Here is an 18140-nt window from a genome sequence, read left to right on the forward strand (position 1 = left end):
ATATGTATCACTTTTTCGATGTAAATGGATAAACCCAAATGTAATGAGAGAAGTGATCCAAGAAAAGAAGATAATATTTATAACCTGAATTACTTAAGACTGGAGAAGTCCAAATATCTGAATGTATTATTTGAAAAGGCTCAGTAACAATAGTAGAAGAAGTACTAAATGGGAGACGAACGTGTTTACCCAACTTGCATGCATGACACAAAGTTGTCATGTTTGCATTTTTATTAGAAAAACCCAAAGAATTTAAAGAACGACAAATGGAACCACCCGGGTGACCTAAGCGCTTATGCCAGAGAGATCCGTTTGCGGTGAGAGCAAGAGGAGAACGCGGAGGTGTGTGAGGCGTCACCGAGTAGAGTGGTCCGGAGCTATCACATCAGAGTAGTTTGGTCCTGCTTAGAAGGTCCTTAACAGTAAAACCAAACGGGTCAAATTCGACAGTACACTTATTTTGAGTAACAAATTGACGGACATAGATGAGATTTTTAATGAACGAAGGACATACAAGCACAGTTTTGAGTAAGAGTTGTTTAGAAGGAGAAGACAGGGCAGCATTGCCAATTTTAGTAACAGGTGCAGTAGATCCATCACCAACACGTACAGAGGGAGTGATACTCATGTTAAACACAGACGAGAGCATACCAGGCTGAGCGGTGATGTGATTAGTGGCCCTGCTATCAATGTACCATGCTGTATCAGATGGATTTTGAAGGCCCATAGTGCTGAATGCGTGAGCCAAAGCTTACGGAATTAGCGTTGGCATCACAGCTGTAGGTGCAACGTTTTGAGCAATGTGAGCTTGTGGCTGAGTTTGGGGCGGGTATTGACCAAGAATGCTGTTCTGCTGTGGTGTAGAAGAAGGTGTTGCAACCGGAGGGTATGGAGAGGTAAATGACATCATTGGATGTCCTCCAGCAAAGTACGGGAAGGGCCACTACGGTTGTTGTGGGTAGCTCCATGGGGAATACGTAAGGTTCTGAGGAGAAGAGTTGTTGTTGTAGCGTCCTTTCCCACGTTTGCCACGACCTCCACCTCTGTGATTGTTGTTGCGACCACGATTGTTGTTGTTGTGCCGAGTTGATGAGTTGGAGGATGAGTCGTCTGCAGCAAACAATGCATTTGGAGCCAAGGAACTGTCGTTGTGAGTGATCGATGGCTTGGATTGTCTGCTAAGTCTTTCTTCTTCAGCAAGTAACATAGACCGTGTTGTGTGAAAGCTTGGAAAGGGAGATCGATGCCGTATAACATTATGGATCCCTTCGAACTTGTCGTTGAGACCGTTGAGGCAATGCATCACCAATTGGCGATCTGTCACCGGAGACTCAACGTTGGCGAGGAGATCGGAGAATGACTTTAGTTTACGGCAGTACTCCTGAACTGTCATATCTCCGATCGTTATCGTCTGGAGCTCGTTCTCTAGTTGAAGAGCTCTGTTCTCCTTGTTGTCGCGAAACAAATTCTTAAGAGCCATCCAGAGATCGTGTGCCGTGCTCTTCGGGGTGAGAATTGTTTCAACGAGTGAATCTGTTATTGTTCCATAGATCCACATTTTAACGAGTCCATCTTGTTCCTTCCATGTCTTTTCTGTTTCAGGTGTAGCAACAGAAGAACCGTCGAGATGATCGAGAACTCCGAAGGTGAGACAATGAGTTTCGAAAATCTCTCTCCACACATCATAGTTCATCTTGTCGAGATTCAGTATAATGGGGATGTAAGCCCGATTCTGAATGACAAATGGTTTTTCTGATGTGGCGATTGGTGGAGCAGCCATGGCGATATCGGGGATTTAAGAAAGAGAGAGAGGAGGAGATGCATTGAAAAGAAAAGATAAGAAAAGATATCGCAGGAGATGGGCGATTTTCAGGAAGCTAAGATCGAGAGAGCTTCTGATACCATGAAAGTATAACTGAATCGATAGATATTTCATTGATCACAGATAAGTATTTACACATAGTTTGATATCTAACATATCTTAACTATACAAGGATATACTTGAGAATATACTTATCCTATGGTTAGGATATTGTGATATCCTAACTAACAGACAATGCGCACCAAAAAGAAAAAAACAAGATATATAGTAAACCATACCATGAAATAACTTGTGTACAAATCTTGTTTATTAACAATCCATAACTTTAGCGTTTATTATACATGTAAGATTTCCAAAAAAAAAGCTTAAGCTTTTACATCATTATTATCACATTAATATTCCATAACTTTTCTATCTATTATACTGGTAAGATTCCCAAATCAAGCCTAAGCTTTTACATCCTTATTATCATAATCTTCTAATAATTTTTTCTCTTAATAAAAACCAAGGGCAATGATCAACAAGCAAAATACATGCAAGGCTTAAACCAAATTGTACCGTGAATTTCTGGTTTTTTGTTCCTCCATCAGATGCTTCATCAAAACAACAACAAAGAAAAAATAAAAACAAACCCATTTTAGCTTACAGTCTCTATAATTCAAAACATTTCATAATCTTTTTCCTTTGTATGTTAAAATTTTAAATTTTACTTACATTCGGTAAAGGTAAGTGACGTTGGTTTAGGATGAGTTCTGTTACAGTCTTCCTCAGTTCCAGTTGAACAAATCTGAGGATTGCCTATTACACTGCATCACAAGTGGATTAAATTTTATATAGTACATTTTACACGCTTAATATACTTAATTATGGTAACATACAAATGTGGATACGCTGCAGAGAAAAGGGAATTATTTTTTCTTTGAACAAAGTAAAACAGAACAGCCAAATATTCGTTTTTATAAATAGACCTACTTGTATGCATTGGCATGTAATCTTGGAACCGGTCCACTCAAGTTATTGTAAGACAGATCCCTACAAAATTTATTATGAAATATATAAGCAAATATACATAGGAAGAAAATTAAAAGAACTTTTACAAAAAAAAAAAAAAAAGAAAATTAAAAGAAAATGTAAGAACGAGAATGTACAAAAGAATTAGTTGGGTCATGTTTGCCACTGAGGTAGGAATTGTTCCTGTCAGACTGTTATTGTTCAGCCTCCTGCTCAACAATTTTTAACAAAAAAAAAATTCTCTCCATATATAAGAACAACAATTATTATTATAAACTATCCTAAAAAAGATTTGGAAAATTAATGAGCGCTCTTACAAGTATTGAAAACTTGTAGAATGAGAAAGAGTGGGTGGGATTTGACCAGTGAAGTTATTGTTAGAGAGATCAAGTGTTTTGAGTTTCATCAGTCTCCCAATCTCAGGGGGGATATTTCCTCTGATGTTATTATTCTGCAACCGCCTTTTTGTTTGTATCCAAAAAATAATTAGTAAACTAAAATAAACAACAAAACTAAGTAACTAAGAGATGAACACTGACACAGTCTGAAGATATGTTAAATTGCAAATACTTGATGCAAGAGTTCCTGACAAGCTCTGGTCTGAAGCTCCTCTATATACACATAAAGGTAAAGGCTATAATTAAGTAAACCCATGCTGACAATATATGTGTGTATGTATGTGCTTACATGCTTAGGAAAAAACCATCAGGAGAGCAAGTGATCAAGTCCCAGCTACAAGGATCAACTGCTGCGTTGTCCCAATTTACTAGAACTCCATGAGGATCAATCAGTGAGCTCTTGATTTCTATTAGAGCAAGAACTAAAAGAGGAAATAAGAACAACAAAACATGTTTTTAGGAAGGAAATAACTAATATTTAATTAGAAATTAAGAAAGCAGATTTTATAAATGAATATTACCTTCAAAGTTTTTTTGCCAAGGAATATTACCTTCATACTTAACACCGTCTGAAAGCTCTGCAGGAGGAAAAAAGAGGAAAAAGATGCAGAAAAAGGTTGAAGAGAACAAAGCATAACTCTTTTTTACTTCTCTTCTTCTGTTCACCATCTCTGTCTGAATCGAAACTTGTTTTTCTTGCACTCAGACTTGTATTCGTACTTTCTAAGGTGAAGAATGGAGACGTTAGCGTATTAGACAAAAATATCGAAATGAAAATAAGGCGGGAGAAGATTAGTGGTGCGCAAGAGAATTTGGTTCCCGTGAATGAGATTCTTATTCCTTGAGAATGTTTTAACTCATTCGTTCTATTTTCTCTATTAAATATACGTAATTATTGTTATCGTGTGTTAATATTCTTTTGACGTATTACATACCTAACGGCTAACTATTGCATGGAATATATGCTTGCACTATCATGAAATTGGAAGAACGAATAAACAGTTAAGAGCATAGGTGTATAGTATAAGTTGTAGACTTATTCCAACGATTGCATGCATGGAATATATGCTTCAGCGTAGTAATTCAATTAATCAGATAAAAGAACATCTTTTAAGTAGGGGTGGGCAAAATACTGAACTTTAAGTAGGGATGAGGAAACTATTTAAGACTTAAATACTAAAAATAATTTGGTCCTGGTTACGTATTATATATGTGTACAATGTTGACCTACATAGATTTTGAAAATACTTAGACGTGTACATTTAACTTGATTCTTGTGAAATTGATTTTTACGAGGTTGGCATATGGTTGTGTGGGCCGGGCCTTAGAGCCACGGCTCGATCATTCGTTGTTTATAGGAAGTGGATTACTAAGAGAATCTATCGGTGACAAATCTTCAAAGTGCCTGCTTGTTGTAGACCTATACAGCTATACTATTAGATGTTAGGGTTTCTTAATTCTTATATGGTTTTCTTATAATAAAATTCCCATGGCTTTTATGTTTTAAACAGTGAAAATAGAAATTGGTGCATATATACATGAAACAATTCATCAGACTTATAGTATTCTTGAACCTAACACAAAGGTCACATTGAGTCGTGTGCTCCGGATGGGAACAGGAGAAGCTGTCTCCCAAGTAACTCGGTGTCAACAGCTAAGTAAGCAGCCCCATTGGTTCAGATCTATATACAGGTATCTAAATCTAAAATTACTAGTATTTTAATAAACTAAAATTATCTAATTAAAATCTATTAAGCAGAACTAATTACACATTAGTACATGTAAAGATACTTTCTAAAGTATCAGTCAAAATATGTCTGCGCAGATACTTTTAACCTTCTCTTTCCTATTTTTTTATTTTTCTAAATTGTTGACATACTCTTAAATTCTACTAACGGAACTGCTCTAATGTACTAGTTAGTATCTATCTATATATCTATCTATCTATCTATATAAAGTAATGTTCTCTCCCTCCTGGTGCTACCACGTCATAAAGTCGCTCATCCTCAGAGCGACATGTGTCCACTATTACTAAACTCCGCGTTTCATTAAAGGTAAGGGGATAGATAGATATGGGCTACGTCTTTTATGTGAGCATTAATCTTGGCTCAAGGAATACTGACTGATGGCGAGCAGCCTTTACTCTCTCTGAACGCGTTGAATAAAATTTTAGGATCCTTCCCATTCTATGATCTCCGCAATTGGAGAGACTGAGTTTCTCAAGTCGGCATGACGATTTCGTTCGTAGGGTTTCGTTCGCGTCCTTTGACCTCCTTTTCCATCAATCGAAACTAAACCACTAACAGATTCACTGCATTAAACATATTTTTTATCCGAGGCGGTGTATCTGCGTGTATATAAAGGTTAGTTTTCCACTTCTCAAGACCATCTTCTAAATCTATCTTAGTAAACGTATTCTCTGTGAAATGGCTAACCGGTTGAGATGCTGAAGTCGATGACAAACAGTGGAACTTGGATTAAGATTTGTCGATTTTCTCAAATAATTGCAAAGAGTCACCTTCAGAAAACGACCACACTACTCTGTCTCCTCCAGGTTATCCTCCCAGGTTCATCATAAGGATTGTCTGTGAGCAGGAATACTCAGGCCTGAAGACATATAAGTTTCTTCTATTAACCTTCCCATATTTCTTAAGGTCGGTTGTGGATTATCTGAGAAGATTTTACTTTCTTGGTTTTGAATTTGTTTTTTTTTTAAATTTTGCTGATTATGCTTTCTTATTTACATTTGTTTCAGCCGACCCTTATGCCTGCCACCGTCATTGTTCAACCGTCTCACCACTTTACGACACCGCTTCAAGGCTGGTTTGAAAATTTTTTAAAATGCATTATACCTTTGATTTGTCTGTTGATCAGATCATAGCATGTCTAAACTTCTATGTGGTCATCTTTTACATGTATTTAAGAATGTATATGTGTTACTGAGAGGTGTCTTTTGATGTGCAGCAGGGAGAGACGGCTCAGAATATAGTTTTTCAGGCATTGAGACACGCTGCGGTCACTGAAACAGTTGTTCGTCATTTCAGGTATACAACTCAGTCTCATTATGTTGTTTTCATTGTATGGTTCTATGTGTTTTAAATTTTGAAAATGTGATAAAGTTACTGGGGGAAAAACAAAACGTTAGCCAAACTGAGAAAATCATCACAAGCTGATTGTCCGGCTGCGTTCTTTGAGGAGTTCCTGGAATTTCACAGACAGATATCTCAAACCATGAATTAAATCGCTTCCATCGAATCACATGTTTCATCATCTAATGAGAAAGAATCTGAGGATGGATCTTCTTCAATATTTGACGAAATCCAGCACGACTCTATTGATCAGGAGAAATCCCCATCTAAGAGAAGAAATACAGCTCCGTATCAGCGGCAAACCATAAGCATATGAGATCAACCGATGAGAACAAGAACCCATCGCTAGCTCCTCCTTACGGGTTAGGAAACACAGCGAAGTTGACTAAAGAGATAGAGAAAGAAGCTGCAAATTGGTTCACAATGTTTATGGACAAAGCTCTTGAGAAGGGGATAAAGAAGTGTAAAGGCAGGGCCGGCTCAAACCTTTTACGGGACCTGGGGCAAAATTAAAAAAAAAGTGACTTTTAACCGATGGAATTGAAATTTTGATATTGTAGCTCTACAAGGTAAAATAAAATCCTTTTCGTTTGAAAAGGTAAGCACAACCATAAAAATAAAACAGTCTTGCTCTTTTTATAGCTTCATTTTCTATGAGAATGAAATCATTTGCTTCTACAAAAACCTTCAAAATATAACATTTTTAGTCGGCTATACTTCAAAGTTAAGTTAATTTCTAAAAGTTAAGTAAAAAGAAAAGTACGTCTGAATTTAAGAATCAAAAAATGAATTGATGAAGCTGAAAGTGAAATGGATACCTGAAACAAGAAAAAAAAATCCTCAGACGTTGTAGAAACAAAAAAAATATTTTGCTCTACCAAAAAAATCAGTGATTACTAAACAAAAATCAAGATAGTAACAAAAATATTAAAGATCACTTACATAAACTAATCAACAATGCAAGAATCCTCGAAGAATCAACGATTTTGAGATTTTTTAAATTGTATTGTCACTGAAGACAAGACCATGCCTAAAAAGCTCACATTAGGTAACTACTTTTAATGTTGATTGTAATATTTTAATATTAACTATAATTTGTTAAAAATTTAAACAAATTAAAATAAATAAGATTTTGTTAACATAAAATTATATTTATAAATTTTATATTTATTAATTTCGTTTTTCTAAAATATTATATGTATAATTTACAAAAATAAGAATTGCGCTACTACATTAAAAAAAAATTATGGACCTCCTCCAGCAATGAGCCATGTGCTGGTGCACTGCTGGCCCCTGATCATCAGCCGGCCCTGTGTAAAGGCACGACGTGTGATGCAGATGTTAACGAAGTTCCACAGTCTCTGATTTTCCAAGTTTTAAACTGGGTGGAAGCAGAACAGTTTGCTGATAACACGAGATGACAGGTACATCCAAACGTATCGTAAGTCACTAGAAAGCTCAGAATCAAAATGAAGAATCTGACAACTTTTTCAGTTGATGGCATGGATTTGATGAAAATTTGTAAAAATAGTAATGCATACATAATTCCCTTACAGGATAACTAAATAAAATAAGGAGTGAATCTGACAACTTTTTCATTTTTTAGTCACAAAACTAAACTTGAGCTTTGAAAAGTTAATTTAAAAATGATGAAACCAGAACCAATGATTAATACATAATCGGAAAACCGTAAGAAAAACAAAAGCTTGTTGTAAATAGAGAAAGAGGGAAATGATTAATCTTATTATTTTCGTAGGTAATGGTATACACATATATATAGGATACAAGTTAGGGTTTAGGAGCCTTCTAGAACAGAAGATTTTGGGCATATGAGGAACATCCACATAACTATTTATAACACTCCCCTTTGGATGTCCATTGTACAAAACTATTTCCTAAAGCGCATAAGATGCTGCCTCATTAAAAATCTTACCAGGAAAACCGGTGAGAAAAACCATGGTTAAGGGAAAAAGAGTGCAGCGCGGATCTACTCCCCCTGATGAAAATATAACTTGAGATATCTGATATGACACAATCCAATGTGATGAATTAACTCCTTCTTCTTAGGGTTGGACCCGGTTCATTTCTCTTGCCAGATTTGACACTCCTCACTAAAACTTGAATATCTTGGTGATCGTAAGACAAAATGACTTCAAACCACTCAGAAATCGAAGCTAACATCCATGTCTAACTTTAGGCACCGATCTGGCTCTGGTAAGATGAAAATATCGAGTGGTATTTTGAATATCATTCAATATTAGGTATTCTGAGACAGCTTGTACATGTCCCACGAAAACAGTCATATCTCGAGTTCTATAATGGAGAATGACATGATTCATGATTCAAATTGGAGATGAAAATAGACTCAAAGATCTTTCTCTGAACACCAATTTAATATTTTAATTCCATCTAGAGGGTCTCCTTTGATTGGAAAACCTTCGACCTTTGAATCTGTTACACGAATGGAATGTGTTCATCTCTTATTTTTCTTCAAGTATGATTGACCTTGATCATTCTCTTCTCCTTCTATTAATCTCAAAAATACATTAGATGATTGATATATCTTTATCACTTAAGTGATAACATTCCTCTCAAGGTATCTATCATCTGCGTGTTCTTTGTTGCCACGTTAAAACCTTGACATGGAAAACCCAATGGGACAAAACCATGATAAAGAAAAAGAGTACAACCACGCACATCATCATATTCTCCCCCTGGAAGCATCATCTTTGGGAGATGAATTCTCATCATAGATATCATCCTTTTAGGAATTGGTGTAAGCATATCCTTAATCAATAAACTCGTTTTATTATCAGATAATGTCTTAGACCATTGGACTTATGGTTCGTAGTATCTCTTTCACACAAAATATCATATCTTGGTCTATTAGGACTTTGTATCCAAATTTCCTTTTATTGACAATCTTCTAAACCTTCACATTATGCATACTTATACATATGAGTTATCCCTTTGCTTTTTATAAAAGTTACAAGTATGACTATCTTTCTTGTCATACGAAATCACATCTTTCAATCATAATAGAGATCAGTCCAATATTATGGTACTTTATGAGCAAGAATTAGTTTCTTCATATGCTCAAATATACTCGCGCGGTAATGTTCTCGACAACTAGCATTTACTGCTTTTAGCCATTCAAATTCTTATGGGTTTTACTACTTCTTGCAGTTTATATTCTTTTTGTATCTTTCACATAAATGTCATTTTTTTTCAATGGCTTTCAATTCTTGCCAGACTAAAGAAACTTGAAAGTTGATGTTTCCACCACATGATGTGTTTCTTTGTAATTAATTATAGGTCTGTGATAAATTTTTTTTTTTTTGTGCAATTACAACATCACATCTCATGATTTCATTATCACATCTATTCTTTCATACAAAGACTTGTTTCTATGTGCCACTGGTTTTACACCATTAGGTGTACGGACTACCGGTCCGAAAACTCTTTTCTTTCAAAGAGATCTGCATCTATTGTTTCTTTCTCTTTTCGGCCATTTATCATATTGTGTACACTTTTCAATAGATGGTTCATGATCCTCATTCTCATCAACTGCTACATTGCATGCATAAGTATTCACGACGTCGATTTGATATTGGTTCCATATTGTTCCAGACATGACATAGCTATTTGAGATTACTTTATTCTCAGGTACCTGAATTTCTTTCTTGTCATGTTTTCTATCTCTTCTCGAGATCCTTAATATTTCATTCCTCGAATCTGCCATTCTCATTCATGATCCTTTTCTTTTTAGAGGATTATTATATTTGGAACCAATAGGTCTTTCACTCTTCAAGCGCTCTTTAGACTCACTAGCAGTTTGATATTGTCTTTCTGGGACATCCATTTTAATTGGAGCATTTACAGCTGGTACTTGTGACTTAATCACTTTCTTATGGTCAGTAAATGAATCTGGCAACTCATATGCTAATCGTTGTAATAGAATTATCTCCATACATTCATTTTGGACTTCTATTTACGCTTTTTAGTCCGAGGATCAATGATAATTCATTTTAACTCATTCATTCTCCAGTTGTTTATTTTCTCATTCTATTGTTGGATATACTAACTTTGAGTCTTTATATAAATCTTATAAAAGCTTCTAGATTTTATCATCAATGGAGATCATATCAAACATATTCATAACCTCCTTTGAGGTCCCATATTTTAGTTGTATGGTGGAGCAATTACAACTTGTGCAAATTTTCTAGATGGGGATCTGATGTCTTGAGATTTTGCATAGTTTTAAGCATCATTTCCTTACTCATTTAGATCATTTAAGATGCATTTAGAGTCTAATTAGGTACATAGCATATGCATGTGTAGTAATTGAGGTTTGGAAAAGCTCAAGTTGAAGTTTGGAGAGTTTGATGGGCAAGCATGAAGAAAAGTGGCAAAGGCAAGAAGATGGACCAGGCCGCGGACGACCAGGTCGGACTGGACCAGGCCGCGGATGACCAGGTCGGACTGGACCAGGTCGGACTGGACCAGGCCCATTAATTGCTCCCGAGAGATCAACCGAGACGGACCATCCCGCAGACGGAAACCGCGGATAACACCAGTCTGCGGATTCGGACCAGAGAGCTTGAGGTTCGTGTAGATAGGCCGCGGACGTCAGCCGCAGGTGAAGGCTGTCCGCGGAATTGGACGAGGGTGGACCGTGGACGTCGACTGCGGGTCGACTCCATCCGCGGATTGCGTCCCGAGAGGTCGAATATGGAGTGGGTGAACCGCGGACCACGGCTGCGGGTCAAGCCTGTCCGCGGCCAATTCCGAGACCACTTTTCCATTTGGTTTTCCAGGTCGAACCCAGGTTTGTCGGGTTGACCTGGTTCAAGTTTTAAGCTATTATAAATACATTTTAGACCTAATTTTATATGGTATCTCATTTTCTCTCAAGACTTTGTCTAAACTTATAAAAGCTTGAATCTTTTGATAATCTAAGGAAGTACTTCATCTTATATTTGTGTTTTTCTTGCTCATTAACATGATTAGCCTTGATCCTTACATGGGTTTAAGGTTTCTCATGGAGATTAGTGAGTAGTGACCTTGTGATTCATGGGTTAGATAGATTAGGGTGATTAAGTGAATATTTAGGATGTTTATTGCTTGATTAACAATGTTCTATGCTTGCTAAGTGTTCTTAATGCTTGATTAGACTTGATCACTCTCATCTAGACCTCAAGATATTTTACGCTCGGAAGGTGTTTGTTAAAATGCTTGAATGAACTTAGCATTGTCTTTTACATATTTGGCCAATGGCAGTTGATGTCCGAGATGTTTAAGTGGTTAGTAGACTTGTAAGTAATGCATGCTTGATTGCGTTAGCCAACGACAGTTGATGTTTAATTCATGATTAGCATAGGGGTTTTTGCCACGATAGTGGATTAATCTAATTTGAATGAAATCTAGACCTATAGACTTGTTGATTATTTTGTTTGAACATCCTAGATTGAACCTTGATCACCTTATATCAATTATCATTGCCCATGGATCCATCCTTAGCATTTGATTGAATTCTTGCGCTTATTTCTTGATTGGATTTGAGATCACCTTTTTTATAGTCCTAGGACATTAGCTTGTTACAAAATCATCCATATTCTTGTTTGCTTAGATTAAGGAAGTTTGTGCATTCTTGGTGTTATAGATCCTTAGTTCCTTGTGGATTCGATCCTAAAATACTACAATGACATACCATTCGATTGTGGTATTGTTGGCACATTAGGTTAATTGGTGTGTGCTTAAACGCAGTAATCAATTTGGCGCCGTTACCGGGGAACTAAGTAGATTTGTCACTAGGATTTCAAACTTTCTTGAGACTAAGCTTTATTTTCTTATGTTTTATTTTGCTTTGTTTGGCTATTAATTCCCTTTCAAGTGATTGTTCTTTTACAAGGTACATCCACAAGAGAGGAAGATCATGTCTCTTGACTTGGAATCAATGCTCAAGGCTATTTTGGAGAGTCAAGAAAGGATGATGTCTAGAAGCTCCACATCTTGTGAAGGAGCTTATGAACCAACCACCTCTTTGGAGTATCAACCACATGGAGACTTTGGTGAATGACACCAATATAGATATAGTGAGAAAAACCAACCTTGGGATTTATAGTATGAAGAACAAGAAGCTAATTTTCCTCAAGCCTCAAATGAAGAAAACATCACCAACATGCTTGAGAAGTTGTTGGAGAATCAAGAAAGAGGAAAAAATGAGATGAAAAAGCAACTTGATCCTCTTTCCACCAAGATAGATGCTAATGGCAAAGCTTTTAGCTCAAGGTTGGATGGAGTTGTAGCACATGTGAAGTCTTTCAACAACAACATCTCTCACATGATTGAAGATCAAGAAGAAAGCACCACACCTCTTTACAACACCAACACTTATGAAGAATATACCATGGATATGGAAATTGATGTTGAAGAGGATGTTCAAATCAAGGATGGATTTCAACAAGAAGCTGAAAAATCTATACATGAGCTTGAAGTACTCCTTGGATGCATGGCAGATGAGAAACTTGTGATAAGATATGAAGAGCAAAATGAACCAATTGCATCCATAAATTATTCAACAAGGAGCAATGATAAAAAAGTAGGCTTGGTTGAAAGAAGCCTTGAAGATCTTTGTGGTGATGGTTTGATTGTTGAGTGCATGAAGAAAACAAGAGAGATCTCATTGGTTATGGATGAGTTCTCAACCAAGGAGGAAATGCATGTGAAGCGTATTTCTAAGAAAATAACAAGGGGTGAAGAGTCTAAGGAGAATCAAGTGATTAACATTGAAGAATCTCCCAAAGAGGTGCAAGAAGAAGGCTTTCCTATGGACAAACCCTTTGACAAGCATCTTGGTATTCTCTCCACCAAGAAACTCATTGTTGATGATCCAAGAAAGATACCCTTTGAGGATATTAGGATGAATGAGTTTAGGGGTTGGTTCAAAGATGAGTATGATCCCGGTGATCCGGTTTGGCAAGAAAGTCTTCACTACATGGGTTAAGAGCTAAGACACATTCAGCCTTCACTTCTCCGCCTCATCCCGCCTCTCCCGGTTGAACAAATCCGAGGCCAAGGGTCCTCTACCACCCAATTCAGCCAATAACTCCAAGTAAGTGTCACTCCAACCTTGTACATATTTAGTTTTCATGTTTATTTCTTCCCCTTAGATCTCTTCTTTGAGTTTACTCTCACACAAGGAACTGTGTGAAGTAAGTTTGGGGGAGAGTCTACTATCTCACATCATTTTCTGTTTTGTTTACTTGTCATGAGTTTCAATGCAATTGCATTGTGAATACTTATTTGCATACATAAACCACAAAAATTGAATTTGTTTTTGAAAAAACACCAAAACAAGCATTTAGATTCATATCTTGTTCCATTTGCATCTTTAGGATTGAGTCTAGAAGCATTTAGTTTCCATTTTGCATTTGGGAAAAACCTTGTAAAGAACACATGTCTAGAACTCAATTTGACATCCTAGCTAAATATAGCAAGTAGCTTAAGCATCTCTTGAAAAAGCTTGTAAGCTTCGAGCTTTGAAAACTCTTCTTGAAACATGTTGCTTGCTTGATGATTGGCATTGTTCTTGAAACCAACTCCAAATGAACTAAGGCTTAATGAACTTAATCTCTCTTGCATATGGGCATTTGCATACTTGATCATGGATTTTATACACATTTGGGTTATCTTTCTCTCTTTGTACCAATCTTAGTTAACCCAAATGGCACTCTCATACCTATGAACCCTCACCATTCCTTGAAGCCAACATTGATTTGCTTGAGTGAGGCCTTTTTGTGAAAGCTAGTCATGTGCAAAATCTTGAGAGTATTAGGAGCAACAATGGTTTGTTCTTATCTTTGGCTAGCACTAGGTTCTCATTTGAGCTAGCACTTAGGAAGGTTTGTTGGGTTTGTATGCTTGATTTTGATCTTGGGATTGGGATGTGAGTGAAAGTGAAAAGAAATGAACCAAAAAGAATGAGAAAAAGAAAGAAAGCCACTAGGGATTAAAAAATAAAAAAATAAAAAAAGGCTCTTGTGTTTATAAATGGAATCTCCTCTAGAATAAAAGAAAAAAAAACATAAAAAGAGTGGGGAAAAGAAAAAAAAAAAAGCTGAGTAAAAAAAAAGAATCCCTAGTTTGCTAGAATAAGAAATGAGAATGTGTTCATTGTGTGAGAGATGAAAGTGAGTGTATCTTTGGGTTTTGGGATGATGAAAAGAAGAAGAGTAGAGCATGAAATCATTTAGGAAATGGGTAGAATGATGAGAACAAGTCATTGTATGCATGAATTGCTCATTTTCTTAGATAAATTTTGCATAATGATCTAGCTCCTCTCTTTGAGTGTAAGTTACCATAAAATATTACGTTTGAACCCTCCTCTTCATTCACATTAGACCATTTTGCTCACCAAGCCAAATGATTGAGATCAATTGTCCATTTACTAGAATTCACCTTGTGTGTGTGTGTTTGAATAAATGTGAGAGTTGGCTAAGGAACTTGCTGGTTGAATGGCATTACAACTTGTGTAGAAATAAAACGAATCTTGATAGGCCTTGAGAAGCTAGAGTGTACTAAGAGAGTTGCTCATGCTATTTGCTATATTTTCCTTGAGAAGTTAGGCTGAAGGCTAGAAAGTAGTCTTTTTGTTATGAGTTCCCATTTTCAACCCTCTCTCCCTTTAGCTCTTGAAAGTTTACTTGTGGACAGGTAAAGGATAAGTTTGGGGGAGTTGATGTCTTGAGATTTTGCATGGTTTTAAGCATCATTTCCTTACTCATTTAGATCATTTAAGATGCATTTAGAGTCTAATTAGATACATATCATATGCATGTGTAGTATTTGAGGTTTGGAAAAGCTCAAGTTGAAGTTTGGAGAGTTTGATGGGCAAGCATGAAGAAAAGTGGCAAAGGCAAGAAGATGGACCAGGCCGCGGACGACCAGGTCGGACTGGACCAGGCCGCGGACGACCAGGTCGGACTGGACCAGGCCGCGGAATTGCTCCCGAGAGATCAACTGAGACAGACCATCCCGCGGACGGAAACCGCGGACAACACCAGTCCGCGGATTCGGACAAGAGAGCATGAGGTTCGCGTGGATAGGCCGCGGACGTCGGCCGCGGGTGAAGGCTGTCCGCAGAATTGGAGGAGGGTGGACCGCGGACGTCGACTGTGGGTCGACTCCGTCCGCGGATTGCGTCCCGAGAGGTCGAATATGGAGTGGGTGAACCGTGGACTACGGCCGCGGGTCAAGTCTGTCCGCGGCCAATTCTGAGACCACTTTTCCATTTGGTTTTCCGGGTCGAACCCGGGTTTGTCGGGTCGACCCGGTTCGAGTTTTAAGCTATTATAAATACATTTTAGACCTAATTTTATATGGTATCTCATTTTCTCTCAAGACTTTGTCTAAACTTGTAAAAGCTTGAATCTTTTGATAATCTAAGGAAATACTTCATCTTATATTTGTGTTTCTCTTGCTCTTAACATGATTGGCCTTGATCCTTACATGGGTTTAAGGTTTCTCATGGAGATTATAGAGTAGTGAACTTGTGATTCATGGGTTAGATAGATTATGGTGATTAAGTGGATATTTAGGATGTTTATTGCTTGATTAACAATGTTCTATGCTTGCTAAGTGTTCTTAATGCTAGATTAGACTTGATCACTCTCATCTAGACGTCAAGCTATTTAACGCCCGGAAGGTGTTTGTTAAAATGATTGAATGGACTTAGCATTGTCTTTTACATATTTGGCTAACGGCAGTTGATGTCCGAGATGTTTAAGTGGTTAGTAGACTTGTGATTCATGCATGCTTGATTGCGTTAGCCAACGACAGTTGATGTTTAATTCATGATTAGCATAGGGGTTTTTGCCACGATAATGGATTAATCTAATTTGAATGAGATCTAGACCTATAGACTTGTTGATTATTTTGTTTGAACATCCTAGATTGAACCTTGATCACCTTATATCAATTATCATTGCCCATGGATCCATCCTTAGCATTTGATTGAATTCTTGCACTTATTTCTTGATTGGATTTGAGATCACCTTGTTTATATTCCTAGGACATTAACTTGTTACAAAATCATCCATATTCTTGTTTGCTTAGATTAAGGAAGTTTGTGTATGTTTGGTGTTATATATCCTTAGTTCCTTGTGGATTCGATCCTAAAATGCTACAATGACATACCATTATTGTGGTATTGTTGACACATTAGGTTAATTGGTGTGTGCTTAAACGCAGTAATCAGGATCTTTGGTTTCCGACCCAAAAACAATTTAATAGGGAGAGTTTTTAATTACTCTTTGGCATTACGCGAATCATTGCTGCTGCATCTTATGTTGAACATTAGCTACAATATGTTCAACATGTATATCCTCATGCATAAGATAATCATCAATGGCTTTTGAATTCACCAGTTTTACCAATTTGTCTCACAAACATCTGGTTGCGATTTATGACAAGGATACATACGACCTTCTTGTCGATGCATTAACATATGATGGATGATCATGTCCTTGTTTAAATAGGTTCTAAATCTATTTGACTGATGAAAACCATATTCTTATATTTTCTTGTAAGCAAGCAGCATAGATCATTTGTAAGAATCTTCTGGTTCTTCAACGAATATACATATGATTATCTTTCGCATCATTACTAAACCGGGATGGCATAACCGGTTTGCCATACATTACACTTTCGATAAACTTCTGGTTTACTATTACATTTATCTCAATTTTTTAATCATTGTGTAGTACAATACAATAGTGCTTTGGTGATACTTCTGATTGAAGGTATTCAACATTTTCCTTTACTTATTGTCTCAACATTATTAGATTCTAAATCCCCTGGTTATTTTATAAATGACTCATCAAGTCTATTTCCAGTGTGAACATACTTCTGGATGTTTCACTTACTAAGGATGTGTGATTCTCTAAATCTCCACCTCGAGTTGATAATGCTATCGGTTTACCTTAAGAAGATTCATCAATCTCAATTTGACTGGAAACATAATCTTCTAGGAGTTTTACTTATTATATAAAATGTGAGATTCTTTAACGCTTCCCCTCGAGATGATACTACTAAGAAGATGATACTACTAAAAGTTTATCAATCTCGAATGAATCTCATTTTTGATTCAACAACATACCCTACATGAGTTATGTATTCTTTCTCATATCCTTCTAAATTTTGAGACTTAGAATATAATGCAATAAGGACTTTAAATTGCATTCTTATGTACAATAATATTATGTACTCTTCTTGAGCCTATAAGGTTTTACTACCTTGTAAAGTACTCACAATAATATTTTTTTCTTTTCATCTTTAGATGATTGAATCGTATCTTTTCTTTATTATCTCAAATTCAAGTCAGAGTATGAGTTCTAAAAGGAAACTCTTTGGATCTTGACCTTATTTATATCCACATTCAAGTCTACAACCACTTTATGTCCACTTTCTTGACAAATGTTGATTTTCTTTCTCGATATAAAATGTTATATTCTTTTCAAGAGAATGATCATAATCAACTAGACGTGATTTATCATCTTACATCAATATCAATTTTTTTTCTCAATCTCAGGGAGAAAAAAAAATAGTTATAAATTTTTTTAATCTCTTTTCTCAATCGTGTGTCTACTAGACAACATTAATTGTGTGAAAAATATATTTTCAAAACTTATGGATTCTTTTACGGTCAAATACTTGAACTTAAGAGTCTTATAAATATGATGGTAATAAAATATAACATGTATAAATATCAAACACTATTTTATAAACTAAAACATTTTCATAAATACCTTATTTTGTCAA

General features: G+C 36.3%; 1 protein-coding gene across 3 annotated transcripts; it reads right to left on the minus strand.

Moving 5' to 3' along the window:
- Positions 1 to 2110: 2110 nt before the first annotated feature.
- LOC106325536 (protein NSP-INTERACTING KINASE 2-like) lies at positions 2111 to 3998 on the minus strand. 3 transcript variants are annotated; one of them, XR_001266933.1, is made up of 8 exons: positions 3753 to 3998; positions 3521 to 3653; positions 3373 to 3444; positions 3151 to 3284; positions 2971 to 3042; positions 2795 to 2854; positions 2537 to 2628; positions 2111 to 2415 (listed from the first exon to the last, which is right to left on the minus strand). XR_001266933.1 is itself a non-coding variant. In XM_013763578.1 (8 exons), exons 1-8 carry the CDS (start codon positions 3898 to 3900, stop codon positions 2291 to 2293), a joined length of 816 nt encoding a protein of 271 aa, XP_013619032.1. In that variant the 5' UTR covers positions 3901 to 3998; the 3' UTR covers positions 2111 to 2290. The 3 variants fall into 3 exon arrangements, 2 of the variants coding, with proteins under 2 accessions (XP_013619032.1, XP_013619031.1); XM_013763578.1 differs by having other exon boundaries at positions 3151 to 3294; positions 3783 to 3998; XM_013763577.1 differs by having other exon boundaries at positions 3151 to 3294; positions 3753 to 3997.
- Between the last annotated feature and the right edge of the window lie 14142 nt (positions 3999 to 18140).

Source organism: Brassica oleracea, chromosome C2 (genome assembly GCF_000695525.1).
Source record: "Brassica oleracea var. oleracea cultivar TO1000 chromosome C2, BOL, whole genome shotgun sequence".
Taxonomy (NCBI): Eukaryota; Viridiplantae; Streptophyta; class Magnoliopsida; order Brassicales; family Brassicaceae; genus Brassica; species Brassica oleracea.

Bases quoted from the DNA above. Each gene is read 5' to 3' on its own strand.
- LOC106325536 (XM_013763577.1), bottom strand. From the start codon at position 3,900: ATGGTGAACAGAAGAAGAGAAGTAAAAAAGAGTTATGCTTTGTTCTCT. The intron at 3,445-3,520 runs GTAAGCACATAC...ATGTGTATATAG, and splicing joins GATGGTTTTTTCCTAAGCAT to AGGAGCTTCAGACCAGAGCT. The intron at 2,416-2,536 runs GTAAGTAAAATT...GTTTTGATGAAG, and splicing joins GTCACTTACCTTTACCGAAT to CATCTGATGGAGGAACAAAA.